This window comes from Vipera berus (assembly GCF_964194415.1).
Source record: "Vipera berus genome assembly, chromosome: 7".
In the NCBI taxonomy this organism is placed as follows: domain Eukaryota; kingdom Metazoa; phylum Chordata; class Lepidosauria; order Squamata; family Viperidae; genus Vipera; species Vipera berus.
In genome coordinates, this window is record NC_138209.1 from 47,114,669 (window position 1) to 47,129,583 (window position 14,915).

A 14,915-nucleotide genomic window follows, 5' to 3' on the forward strand; every position below is an offset into this window, starting at 1 on the left:
ATACAGTAAGCCAAGAATCATGTCTTAACATACCAAGAAGTGAAGGAGATCAAGTTGCATGCTGCTTATTAACCTTTATATAAGTGGGTAAACAAACTAGACAGCTTGGCATAACATCCAAGCCCAGGATTACATTTATTGTGTCCAAACAAGCCAGAAATGTGTTTAAATCAAGGTTTAAAATATCTATCTTATTAATGCACAACAACTATACATAGTTCACATTAACCTCTCCTTTTCTTCACTAACAGAGAATAGAAGGAAATAGCTGCATTTACAGACAGAATGCAAAAATCCTTGGTGTATCCTATAAGAACATAATCAGTGTGCAAAGAAGGTGCCATTTATCAAAAGTTAAACATTTATATACAGTACTTAAGGTTTTATAAGCATGCTCTTAATTATCATAAACTTAATCTGCAATTCTTAATGTTCTATGGTTTTCCAATCCATTCTCTTTTTAAAAAAATATACTGTATTCTAGAAGGCTGAATCATCTCCGTGTGGACCTTGATATAAGTGAATAGAGTCCAGTTGCCACAGGACACCCCTTCTGAATTTAGTTAACTCCTTTGCACATGTGTGGGAAATCATCTCTATCAACTATAAGTGGCTCCAGTGCAGAAACAATGAGAATAACATTTTCAGTAAGAAGTTCATAAGGTCTCAGCTATTATCCCAAAACTTGCCAATGATATATTGCACTCTGCTGACTTCCTTCAGCTATTTAACATCAGGACTTGCTATTTTCACACTGGTTGCAAATGAAGAACAACAGAGAGCTTGAAATAATATGAACTCTGTGAATTCTGTCACAGTGTGAAGGTCTTGCTGTATTACTGCCCACTAGACTAATTTTAAATTTAATTAAAATATACATAGAACAGCTACAGAAAGAAAATGGCCCATTAGGGCACAACTCAGGCTCTCCAGCAAGATAAAGGTTAAGATGAAGGAATAAATAAATGATAGAGGGAAGGGATTTTTTTCTATACCTCTCTGTAAGTTCATCACTAGGTGTGCTTTTCATTGATAGCTCCTCTTCCAGTCTCTTCCTTTCTGCTTCTAAATGCTTCAATTCATCTTGCGTGCGTTTACATGAGGTGACAAATTGAAGTTCTTTCAGAAGCTCTTCCTTTTCATTTATCAGCATCAATTTTTCCTTCTCAATTTCCAGTGCTCCAGGCCAAGCTTCACTTTTTAACTTAGAAAGTTCTATTTTTAAGTTTGCCATTCTAAAAGAGACAGACAAACACAAAGAACAGATAAACAAGGATTTTGCATTAGGACAAAAACAGAGGAAAAGCCAGAAGATCTCTTACCTCCTTGCCTCCTCCACTTTCAGGGGCTCAATAATACAGTAGGACCTATATGTGTAAAGCCTAACAAGTGCAGAGCATTTCTAATTACTTTTCTGGTTATTTATTTATTTAGCATATGGCACTTTTACAATGCTAAGGCAGAGTAGTAGTTTGGATGTCTGATTACCAGCTCTGTTAGGTACACACTTGTTGCACTTCCCTAGGAGGTTGAGCTAGCTACGCACTAGAAAGAAAGACAACTGGCTTTTCTTACAGCACCATCCAAATGGGTGTCACAACCTGGAAGGTTCAGTGCCAGCAGGATTTTAATTGCTGCAAGAAGTGCCGGCTCATCTTCCCACCAAAGTGGTACCTATTTATCTATTTCCATAGAACATCCTTTCAAACTGCTAGGTGGGCAGAAGCTGAGTTGAGTGATGGGAGCTCACCTCACCCTGCAGTGGTAGGGCTTGACCCACCAGAGCAGAGACCATGTCCAGCGTCATTAAGCCACTGAGCCACCATACCTCATTTTTCTAGCAAGTCAATATATAATAATATTTTAAATAAACGTATCACGTAGATCCTTTATTCTGATTAGGTTTTTCACTGTAGTATAGACAATTGATGGAGTTAAAGGCCAGAGGGGCCTTAAGAAGATAGTGTGCAGCTCTTTTTACATGAAGTGAATCAATCAAATTCATATTATTTTTTAACTTTTATATCACCTTTATTATTTTTATAAACAAAAATACACAACACAACAATGCTATGAGGTGGATTGGGTTGAGAGAGTGTGACTGGCCCAAAGTCACCCAATGAGCTTTCATGTCTAGGGTGGGACTAGAATTCTTAGTCTCCTGGTTTCTAGTCAGCATCTTAACCACTATACCAAACTAGATCTATAATCTGATCTGGTCCAGGGCTATCTTAGTTAATGAATAGGGACAGGAAAAATACAAACATTAATGAGTTTTTGAGAGTTGAGTGAAGTGCATTATTCACATGATGGTTGGTTTATTACAAATTGATTTACCAACTGATAAGATTTTTAATTGCAAGACAATGAAACCTTTTAATGAACAAAGGATTCCATTTTATAATTAGTACCACATGAAAATAGCAGCTGTCAGCCTTCTCTGACATTCATTTTATGGAATGTTCTAAAGAGATAATGTTTCAAATTCTTTCCAGCATAAAAATACAAAGTGTGTTGTTGGCATAGACTAAACCAAAAATCTGATCCACTATTCCATTTACAATAGTGCTCCCTCCACAAAATGGTGAAATTTAACAAAAGGTCACGAGTGCATCAGTATCCTCACACAGGGATTATGTATTATACTGCTTCCCACATTACAGGAAATATATGGAGCACTTATGTAACCATTAAGGCATTTATAATCCACTGTTATCACTTTTAAAGCCATTTAAGTTGGTGTCTACTATGTAGTGGTGAAACCTATAGCTTAGCCTTCTTATTTTGATTTCTTAAGTAGCTAAGCAGCAGTTCTAAAAACTATATACAACTAACATAAAAAGAAATAAAATCATTTTGGCTTACTAAATGAAGGTCCATACTGATGGAATGTATCAGGTTTATTTCACTTCATCAATGGTTCATATCTAGCCAATCTTGGCTAGAAATAACCCTGACTACTATTCAGTGACATGCAAAGTGGGATCGTGTCTCAAAGAATTTTTTTCTTCTTTAAAATGCTTACTTATCAATAACTGTTATTGACTGATCATCTCTCTAGCTACCAGAGCATGCCTCTTAGCTTCTTATATTGGGTGACTTCCCTTGAATATTGTACTTGATCACTGAATTAAGTTTTCAAGTCTTCTTCACTGAGACTGCTTGTCAATTCCAAATTTTATTTTAATGGCAGATTTCTATGTACGCTTGAACCATTATATGTTTTGAATAGGATGTTGAAGGTTTCCTGAAGCTTTTTAGAAACATTATTCTCAATTAATGTGATGAGAAAAAAAGATGGTGAAATGAAAGTATCAAGGTGCTGGTGATGACCTATAAAGCCCTAAATGGCATGGGTCCAGATTATCTCAGGGAGCACCAGCATCAGCCTCCCATCGTCCTGTGCGCTCCCACAGGGAGGGCCTCCTTAGGGTTCCGCCGGTTAGGGAATAATGGCGGGTGATTCCAAGGGGGAGGGCATTCTCTGTGGGTGCGCCTGCCCTATGGAATGAACTGCCGGTGGAACTTCGGACTGCCCCAGACCTTCGCTTGTTTCGCCGGGACCTGAAAACTTGGTTATTTGATCTTTCTGGCCTGGACTGAGGGGGTTTTAATTTAATTTTAAATTTTAAATTTTAATTTGTTTTAATTGTGGGCTAGTCTTAATTTAATTCTATTTTAATTGTATTTATTTGTATTGTTTTAATTCGCCCTGTAAACTGCCCTGAGTCCTTCGGGAATAGGGCGGTATATAAAATCAATTAAATAAATAAATAAATTTATGCTGTATCTTTTACAATGTTGTACACGTAGACCTCACTTAATAACCACCTTGTGTAGTGACTGTTCAAAGTTATGATGGCAATGAAAAAGTAATTTTACAACCAATCTTTGATTTGACAACTCATGCAACAGCCCTGTGGCCACATGATTGATACTCAGGCACTTTGCAACTGATGGGCATTTATGACTCTTGCAGCATCCTGCGGTCACATGATCACCATTTGGGTGCTTTGCAACTGGTTTGTGACTAGCAGAATCAATAAAGAAGGTGGCAGTAGACAGTCAGTTTGGTATAGTGGTTAAGGTACTGGCCTAAATACTAGGAAACTGTAGGCTGACTGAGCAACTTTGGGCCAGTCACTCTCCAACCCACCTCACAGGATTGTTGTTGTGTAAAAAATAGGAGGAAGGAGAAATATGCATGTTCACCGCTTTGAGTTATTTATAAAAGTGAGTCGGGAAGACTGCTCAAGAGTGGATTGGCAAGGGTGTATGAGGGACATGGTGGTTCAGTGGGTTAGGACGCTGAGCTTGTCGATCAGAAGGTCAGCAGTTTGGTGGGTCGAATCCCGAGTGCCGTGTAGCAGAGTGAGTGCCTGTTACTCGTCCCAGCTTCTGCCAACCTAGCAGTTCAAAAGCACGTAAAAATGCAAGTAGAAAAATAGGGACCACTACGGTGGGAAGGAAACAGCGTTCCGTGCACCTTTGGCGTCTAGTCATGCCGGCCACAAGACAACGGAGACATCCTCGGACAAGCGCTGGCTCTTTGGCTTTGAAACGGAGATGAGCACTGGCTCCTAGAGTCGGAAACGACTAGCACACATGTGCGGGGGAACCTTTACCTTTATGAGGGAGCAGTGTGAATCAGGGAGGGCACAGAAGGGTATGGTATGAACACAGAGGTGGTAAGAGCACAGTGTGTGGGAGGGGAGATTTGCAACCTTCCCTGCCAGCTTCCCGATTAACTTTCTCAGGAGGATGGCAGGGAAGATTGCAAATAGCAATCACATGTTTATGGAGTGCAGCAATTGGTTATAAGTGTGAACTGGTTGCCAGATGCCCAGATTGTGATCACATGACTGCAGGGATGCTGGGATGGACAGAACTCCAAGGACCAGGTTTAACCACATTTGTCCAGTGCTGTCGTAACTTCAAACAGATACTAAAGGAATGGTCGGAGATCTAGGACTACCTATACAAATTATGAGTTCCAGTATCATTTTTTGTTACTTTTTAACATTTCAAGTAGCAATTTCTTCATCATTTGCAATTTCTGTAGGTATCAGTATGGATTTCCCATGTCATCTGAGAAACAATTGATTTCCTTTTTAGGCTGAAAAGCTCACTTTATTCAGATCCAACATTGCCTCTGAGTAACAGTGGTATTGTATGTATTTTGCACCTTGGTTTTAGTGCTCAATTTGAGATTGCTGTGTTACATTTTATGTCATTACAATTAAGATTATGTTCTTAAAGTCACTAGTTTATCTATCCTAATTTTCCTATTATCACCTAAACATACAGGCAGTTTTGATGTAAACTATTTATTTTGCAATTGAGGAAACTGCTAGTAATAACCTGTTTCCCTGAATTTGCTGTTTAATTTGGTTCATATTCTTTTGCTTACAATTCTTTTGTTAGTGGAAACAAAATAGCTCTGAGTATTCACTAATAGTCTAATATACAAAAATAAATGATCCAATATACACAAATAAATGATGCTGAGAAGAATATTAAACTATGTTTTCAACTGATGCATCCAGTAGATGTCACTGCAAGCATTATATTGGTTACATGGCTTTATAGACTGGGATACAAAATATATAGTCTAACAAAGAAATAAACTCTTTCTTTACCTTCTTTTGGCTTCTTCATATTGAAGACTCAATCTGACCTTTTCAGCTAAATTGGCCATGTTCTTGACACTGACCTGTTGAAAGAATCACCATCTCACAGCATATATCATTAAGGATACATGAAGTAATTTGATTTCCTAAATAAGCTAAGTAAATAAAAACACATTTCAAAACTCTAATTGCTGTTTAGTCAACTCAAAGGCTAATTCAAATAATTTCTAAAGGAGTATACCTTTATCGCTACTAAATAACGCTAGGATACATTTTAATAAAAGGTACAGTTCTATTAAGGCCAACTTTGAACCTCCATTTAATCCCAAATTGTTGCTTAGCACTTTGAACTCAGAACTTAAGAGATCGATGAAGCTCAAAGGAGGACTTCAATGAGACTGAAATTGTTAAAAAACACATTTAAGTATAGGATTTTCTGCTTCTAAGAAAATCCTAGTACAATCATTCCCAGAGACTTTTATGATTCCACCTTAAGAAATAGACCAACATTTGGAAAACATTTGTGAATATAAACCTATGGCAATCATTCCAGTCAGTGAGAAATATTTTAAAGTGACTAAAATGTTGATTTCATTGGAGAGCTTGATGAACTGCAACAAAATGTGAAGAAGTTCTCTATTCACAAGGTTTTAAATTGGACTTTGGGATATGATCATTGCTTTTTGGAGCAAAAATAAATAAGGTTCACTTATATTTATATACATCAATATTCAATGAATACATGTAATTTTGAATAAGACCTATTTGACATAATGTATTAAATCACTTCAAAAATGACTTTGGATTAAATTAAAATGTTTTTGGAATGTGTTATCAATAAGCTCTAACATAACTTGTGGGGGAGGGGAGATGTGGGTAGACTGAATCCCAAACTATTAATCTAAATTCAGGATATCAGGAAGCCAAGAAAGGGAGGGGAGGGGAAAACAGGGAGGGAAGGGCAGATGTCCGATGAAATTCTTGACTTAAAATAAATAATAGAAACTAATGAGGTATTGCATAGTATAGTAAAAGTTTAGTTTCTTTCAAATAAGAAAAAATTGCAAGTGTTTAATATGACAGTTGTAGCTACTTTGCCAAATTAAAACCAACTTAGATCACAATTAGTATTCTAGAATAGAATTTATATCTGAGAAAACACAAAGAAAAAAATTGCAAACCAAAAAATTCTATTCCATGACATGATAATGATAAAAGTTCTGCTTGATATTTTTAAGCCCTTATTGAGACTAGCTATCTAGGACTCTAGCATAGGATATTAATAGTTACATTTTCACTTTACAGTATTTAATTATGACTAAACCAGAGTACAGCATCATCCTGCTTTAACTATAGTTAGTATAGTCACTATACTAACTTCATCACTCAGAAATGAGGAAAGTATGAATTAACCTCTATAAGCCACTGGACTGTATGATTTAGGTGATCAGATTTTTAATGGTTCACCTTTTTAAAAAAAGAAGAGAAAAAATATCAAACAAGCAAGCAAAAGAAGAAAAAATAGTAGATACAAAAATACAGTATGAGTAAGTTAACAAAGGAATTGCTGAGTATAAATTATCAGATTTATAGCTTTTATTGCCTCCTCTATTCCTAGAGATTTCTTGGCAAACAAAAATCTATATGCAAATTGTAGATCTCATTTCTATCATTTAAAAAACTATTTAGGATTATGAAATTCACCTAGTAGTATATCTGCAGCACAAAGCAGTGCCTTTTGAGAGTGAAACATAAGAAGCATTCTTTAGAATGTTCTTGCTATATTGACATTTGGCTCAGATCCCTTCAAGAGTGTTCCATATCTATTTTTTTCATCCCCACCTTTAAATAATAGGAAAAACATACATCACCAGAAATGTCTGTCTGAGACCCTGCATCCAAAGTTTGCTTGGAGAGAGACTGTTGGGAGCATGCCAGGCTGCATCTCAAGTCTGATTCTGATTGGGCAACATTTTGACCAAGAAGGAATCTTTCTCTCAACTTTACAAGGCTCTGGGGAACAACAACAACAAATCATTGCAGACTATGCTATTTAAAAAAACCCACTACACACAGCAAGAAATGCATAGGCAAGAGAGAGACAGAATAATATAGAAAGGTATATTCTACAATTGTTCATCAACATCAGACAACTCAGTGCATGCATTCTCCTCTCTGTCTCTCAAACGAGGTATTTAAAAAGGCATGGTGAGAAACTTTAGTTAGCTATATCAATACTATCTTGCAATGGTTCCCAAAGCCTGGAAATGAAAATGGCAATCAGCAAACATTTTATAAGGCCAAAACATCTGCTCATTCATCTGTAATCAATGAAGCAATTTTCCTATTGCCTGCCAAGGAAGTCAGCAACCCAGTCAAAATATCCCTACCCTACCAAATTTATGGGAGATACTAAAATACATATATCCAGTTTCCAAGATCCAGTTCTGTAACTTAATCTCTTTTTTTTCTTTAGTACAAACTTAGTAAGACCTTAGAAACTACCTCTCTTAGTTATGATAGTTGTTAAGGGCCTCATGGACCACCAAATGCTGAATAAAAATGATATCAAAATACCTTCATTAAATCTTGCTTTTCTTTTTCACCAGAGCTTATAGCTTTTTGGATAGACTTCAATTCATTCATAATAGCTTTGGCTTCACTTAACTCATATCCATTCTGGCCTCCAGACATTTTTTGGTCAATTCTGTAAAATAGTACATTGATAGTAACTCTAAAAAAAGTGTTCCTGGCATTTAGAAGGATATCCTATTGAGGGAAAGAGAAACAGGCAATTCTGGTAATATTACCTTCCATAAATAGCAGCTATTTTCAATCAAAATATAGGAGTATCAGAAAGTACTTTAATCTAGGTATATCATATTCCCAAATTCTATCTCTACTACCATGTTTTCCCAAAAATAAGACCCACCCAGAAAATAAGCCCTAGCATGATTTTTAGCATGCACCTTATATAAGCCCAACCCTCAAAATAAGCCATAGTTAAAAGCCCGCTCACTCTATCCCACTGTCTGGTTGCTCGTGGTCACAATGGGGCAGGAGAGCGCATGTTGTGCCACTGCCATGAGGTGGGGAAGGCAGGTGGGGGGCTGGAGCTGCTCCACGCACCCTGCACCCACTTACCTCAGGGCCCCTGCAGCCAGGCCACTCCTTATTTGGCAACCTCCCCCTGCCTGTTCAATGACTCAGCTGCCTGCCTGCCTCTTCCCTTTCACTCCCCTCCTGAGCCGGACAGCCATTCCATAGGAGGGGAGGCTTGGGCACCTTACCCAGTCCCCCTCCACCATTTTGGAGCCAGTGATGGCAAAAGGACTCTGCCAGAAATTTAGCATGCAGTTTCTTAGACAGTCTTGTTCGGACCAAAAACTTGATAGAGAGATAGACTTGGCTCCTTTAGCTCTCAAGGCCCTTCCTGTCAATGGATGTCTGCAGGCTTCTTGCACGAGTGTTTCACATGTTGTAGCTTCACTGTTTCAACAGTGTTTGTGTAGCCAGCTGCTCTTTCAAAAATCCACAACTCTGGGATGGGCTTTTCCTACCTTGGGTTCTCTGATAGAACACTAGGATACAGTATGTACCATACAAGGCTTGGAAGGGGGTCATAGCAATAGATGTGTGGAGACAGTTATTATATGAAAATTCTGGCAACAGCAGTAATGAGGATCAGTTTAGGTGCAGTGATATATTAATGCTACAAGAGTTTGTTTGTTTGTTCATTTGTTTTCTCTGTCTTGCCATTTATTCCAGAGTGGTGGGCTGAAGACAAGATAACCTGAATATTCAAAAGTTGGAACAATGCCCTCCCAAATCTAGAAGCAAGTTGACTTCCCCTAGTGGAGACTACTCTAGAGACCATGCCTCTATATCGATAGATGTGATTCAAAAAGAGCTGAGCTGTTTCCTTGGCAGTAAGCAACCCCTTACAAGGGATGAAATGAGCCATTTTGTGAAACGACCCACTAATGACTAGTATGGCTGTTTAGCTATGGGCCCTCAGCAAATCAACAGCAGTCAAATGGAGTTGGACTTAATTCATAGTGATTCTAGGATGATCCCTCTTTTCACTTCTCCCTCAGGCTCTGCTAGCCCTTCTTCTACAAGAAGGAATGCCATGGTTTTCTTTTTTCCAAGATAATCTATCTGTCAATGCTTCAAACACTGACATGTTTTTGCACTGACAATGTAAGAGACAGCCTTTTGTTTAAACTGCTTCACTTTGAATCTTGGAGGGAGGGAATTTTTCTAACAACTATTTTGAGAAGATAAGAAGCCTGCTACAGAATGGGAGGAGAGACCTCATATGTGAAACTAATTGGATAATGTGTATGATGTGTAGATAAGGGCGGGGATTGGGTGTGTGTTATGATGGGTTTGGGTGGAGATTTCAGATTCTGGTATCCCTCCATGAGTGCCGATGTTTCATTTCATTACTAAGACTTTTTAGATAAATAATATGCCTTCAATGTTTGATTTGTCTCATTCATCAGAACCATGACATCATGCCAGAATCTAATATCTTTCAAAGGGGGTCTTGAACCCCTGTTGCTGTCTCTGGTAAGAGAGATAAGCTGGCAAAGATTCAGGGAAGAATCCTCAAGATGGAAAGAGAAGGCCTGATTGTTGGTGAAACTTCTGAAGAGGAAATAATAGTTTTCTGTGGGAAGATGAATTTGAGCTCATCTCCAAACTTCAGCAGATAACTGAGCCTATCTCGGCATCAAGCTGGAACCACTCCAGTAGAGAATATGTGTGGCAAGAGGCCCCAGAAGCAAAATGAGATGTCAGCTCCTAACTTGTGTTTGTTTACATTACGGGATCTGTTCTTTTTGTAAGGGGGGGGCGGATGTCAATGCTGCAAACATTGACATGTTTTTGCACTGACAATGTAAGAGACAGCCTTTTGTTTAAATTTCTTCACTTTGAATCTTGGAGGGAGGGAATTTTTCTAACGACTATTTTGAGAAGATAAGAGGCCATGTACAGAATGGGAGGAGAGACCTCATATGTGAAACTAATTGGATAATGTGATTTATGACATGTAGATAAGAGCAGGGATTGTGTGTGTGTTATGATGGGTTTGGGTGGAGGAGATTTCAGATTCTGGCATCCCTCCATGAGTGCCGATGTTTCATTTCATTACTAAGACTTTAAATAAATAATATGCCTTCAATTTGTTTGATTTGTCTCATTCATCGGAACCGTGACACTATCATTCTTACTTACCAAGTTATATTTTCCAAGAAAAAGATTCACAAACAGTTTTAAACTTGAAAGGGCTTAAATATAATCTTATAAAGAATTTTTGCACTGAAAATAAATTTTTTCCTGACTTTATCAAGGACTTTCATTAAAAAAATAATTAAGAATTAACTTAGAGCAAAATTATCCACATAATTTGACATGTGCTAAATTTCATTAAAGAAAAAAGCTTCTGTGCTGTAATGTAAGAAATAGAGATGGCTATTAGTTGTAGAAACAGGAGATTAAAATGTTATCAGTTAAATGACATATAGTGGAGATTAGTTTACCTATCCCAAACCAGAGAAAAGAAGGGAAAACACACTAGTCCAAAGCTTGTAACATTAAGCCAGAATTTAACATTATGTTAAGCATGATATACACCTGGATTCTATTTAAATGTACTATTGACAGCAGAGTATTTACTTCCTAATCATGTTTGATTTTGGATGCATTATCATCCAACCTAGATTAACTGCACATAAAAACAAGTGATATGAATCAGAGCTTTTCCAGCATGATGCAGTCCTATTGCTTCTAAGTATTACATTTTAAGTTGCAACTACTTTTTATAACACATATGGCAGAAATGAATAAAAGGTCTTTCCAATATAAAATGTATTTTGACTCCCTGCTTTCAATAAATAGAATTAGTGCTAGTCATAAACTGACAGCCATAATTTTCATAACAAATGTTCATTGTTTATTTGTTGTATGCTGCTGAAAGTTTTCCAAACTTGCTTTGGTTTCCTAATGAAATTACTTGCAAGCAAGTTGGTTTTCAAATTTCAGCAATGTAACACAACCAGTGTGTTGGATTAACTTTAATTTTAATAGAAGTAGAAATTTTAAAGCTTTAGGTATACTTATGTTTTAAAAGAAAAAGTAAACTGGGAACAAAAAAGTACCAACATTTTTATTATCTCCAATGTTCAGTTAAATTTTAAACGTCTGTGTTTGTGAATTGTTTAAACTTTAATTCTATTCAATTTCATATTTTAAAGTCATATGGAATAATAATGGGGGATTACAGGAAGATTTAAATTCTTAACTATTTACAAAAAATAAAAAGGAACACTTGTAAGAAATCTGCTCAGCTTTCTTTTAAGTAAAAGAATTCTGTATTCTGTAATATGTAATATTACAGGGGATTCTGTAATATGGCCCAGGAGTTAATATAGCTGCTATTTATTTGCCACCCAGCCAATTTAGATGATTGACTTTTCCTTTTGGGCAGGGCAGTCTTCAAATAGATGTTCGTATTATGCTTGTCTAAACTTTGCCAAATACAAGTAGAGTGAGCAGGCACTTAGGGAATGCAAAGATCAGTGGAGCAAAAAAACCCAACAACATGGGATTTCTCCAATTTCTGATTTATTTCAGCCCCATCTTTCCTCTGTTTCAACCTTCTCACTGAAGCTTGTCCTTTTCCATGACAGTTAAATATTCAGTAAAGGTCTAATTATGCTTAAAGGACGCATGGCGCCAAATAACCAGCCTGCAATATTGCTTCTTTTGTCTTTTTTGGCTGCTTGTTTGCTCTTCTTCATCGCACAAGTGGCAGACAGGGACCTATTCAATTCCCTCACTTTTTACACCTTTTAAATAGCTTTCTGCTTTTCATCCTTAATAATAGGACAAGGTTAGATTTTCCATAGGCATTGGTTGTAGATTTTTCTCACCTATTTCAAGAGAAATAATTATTCTATTTGATTTAATTCTAACCAATGGGATGAATTATTTAAGTCAATTTCAATTGTCTTCTTATACTTACTGTTGCAATGTTTCATAGCCTTGCTCCTTATATAATAATTCTTGCTTCATCTGCAAGAGTTCCCTCTTCAGTTTTTTAACCTTGTATACAAAAATAAAAGTTTAAGACACTGCTTTTAAGATAGTGCATAATAGTTTAGAATAATTAACACCTTTAAACATGAACAATAAATAATACCTGGTATCTTGACTTGTCCTTGTTCCTGCGTTTTAAATACTACCACCATACATGTAAGACCACATGAAATTGACTTTATCATATGCTTCTGTGGAAAAAATGTTTTTCTTTCAAGTTCCTGGTGACTTGATTCAACGTCATCTGATTCTTAATGTTAAAATGAGGGTTAAATAGTCCACAGTTACAGATGGTATCATAGGGCAGGAAAGCTCTTCCCTTTAATTCAGGGATGTCCAATCTTAACAACTTTAAGACTTGTGGACTTCTAATCCTAGAACTCTGGGATTTGAAGTTTACAACGCTTAAAGTTGTCAAGTTTGGCTTTAACTCCTTTCCTGTGGCTATATTTACCCTGTGGAACAGCATCCTTCCTTCCAAGATATGGGTGGCCCCAATTATATTATTGTTTTGTAATTCTCTGAAAACCTGTTTCCTCAGAGGTTAGGTGAGCTCTACTGGTGATGTCGGGGTTTTTTTATTGTTGTTTTGATGGTTGTTGTTTTAAAAAGGGAATTAAGGTATGTATTCTGTAATGGTGGCGCTAATTTTTAATCACAGTAGTGCCCAGAGTCACTACTGTGATATGGTTAGCTTTATAATTCATACAACTGAATAAATAAACCCTTCCTAACTAAACCTTATTTTTCTCTCTGCAGAATCTTTCTTATACAAGAAAAGACTGACAACAACTGCTGACTCTAAATGGAAAAAGAAGGAAATCCTTTAAACAGAAAAAAACAATTAGTTTGTGTTTCAACATGGAGAAAAACAATAAGAGGTCAGCAAGAAGAACAGCAACTATGTGTCAGATGATTGGATGTATGTACTAAAATTATGAAGGAACTATTTTAAATCCTGCCCCATATACTGTATGTGTATACTTATGGTTTAGACATTCTACTAAACATATTGTATCTTAAAAACACTAGTTATCTCAAAGATTTAAATATTCAGTCAATCAGTAGTTCAGCACTATTTCCAATCACATTCAAATTCATTTACCAAGTGTGTTAGCAGTCAGCAATTCCACACCAGATAGCTACATATATAAGTAATGTTCTTATTAAGTTCCAATAAACACAATTAGCAGGTCAAAAGAAATGCTTTTAGAGGTCAGTGTTTTCTCCAGGAGACATACATAAATTGGACATGAACGCTGTCTCTAGATTTGCCTATTAGTGTTCAGAATTCATTTCTATAGAAAAAATTGACTATTACCACTGTGGATATGCTAATGCTTACTAATATTGTGAAAATTAACTATTCATAAATAATTAATTAGTCTGAAAATAATTCTTCATATACGTGCAACACTGTTCGGCTGTGAGCATTGGCGTAACTTGTGTTTCAATAAAGTCAGCACCACTATCTCATGTAAATAAACCATTATTATAATTTACTGAACACAAAGGAATTTTATTGTCCTAATGTTCATGACAAGCATCTGATATGAGAGATATGCTGGCTTAAAAGATAGCATCTTTGTTTGGATAACAAAATCATTTAACATGAAATTCATATTCAGTTGCTAAGTTAACTTGTCAATGCCTGTGTGTCTATGAAAGCTATTCTTATTCAAAAGAGGATTTATTGTTGATATAGCCATAGGGAGATATCTTAAGAGAAAAGGAGAACAAATGAGAGCAGGGGAGGACTCCTGACGGACATCAATGTGTGGGGAGGGGAAGGGAGTTTGTAGGGAAACAGAATCTATATAAAGAAACCAAAATTTCCAAATGGTGTGCACACTTGACAATATTCATTTTCAAAAGAGAAATCCTTAAGCAGATATCTTTGGTTTAATACATCTCCATATGTTGATCATGAACAAGTCCTAAAGCAAATATTACTTTTAAAATTATTAGCACTACAAATGTCCACAAAAATATAGGCTTGTATATGTAGACTATTAGAAAACAATTTAGTTGAGTTACTGGGAGATTTCAAAGCATCTTACCCTTAATCTTGTAGTGGAGATTTCTGCTTTCAGAATATCAGGATCATACTTTGTGCTGGAAGAGGAGCTTGAGAAAACTTATTAGGGGAATAAGGGGAAAAAGACAATTAACCATTTG

At 36.5% G+C, this 14,915-nt stretch overlaps 1 protein-coding gene across 1 annotated transcript in view; it reads right to left on the reverse strand.

Annotated features, from left to right (window-relative positions):
• The window catches only part of WWC2 (WW and C2 domain containing 2), a 176,177-nt gene that overhangs the window by 64,704 nt on the left and 96,558 nt on the right, over nucleotides 1-14,915 (reverse strand). Inside the window, exons 4-9 of the mRNA XM_081332605.1 lie at nucleotides 14,798-14,874; nucleotides 12,664-12,743; nucleotides 8,208-8,337; nucleotides 7,497-7,643; nucleotides 5,640-5,713; nucleotides 996-1,235 (exon numbers count right to left, since the gene is read on the reverse strand). Coding sequence (XP_081188731.1) covers nucleotides 996-1,235; nucleotides 5,640-5,713; nucleotides 7,497-7,643; nucleotides 8,208-8,337; nucleotides 12,664-12,743; nucleotides 14,798-14,874 — 748 coding nt within the window. The remainder of the gene's footprint in view (nucleotides 1-995; nucleotides 1,236-5,639; nucleotides 5,714-7,496; nucleotides 7,644-8,207; nucleotides 8,338-12,663; nucleotides 12,744-14,797; nucleotides 14,875-14,915) is intronic.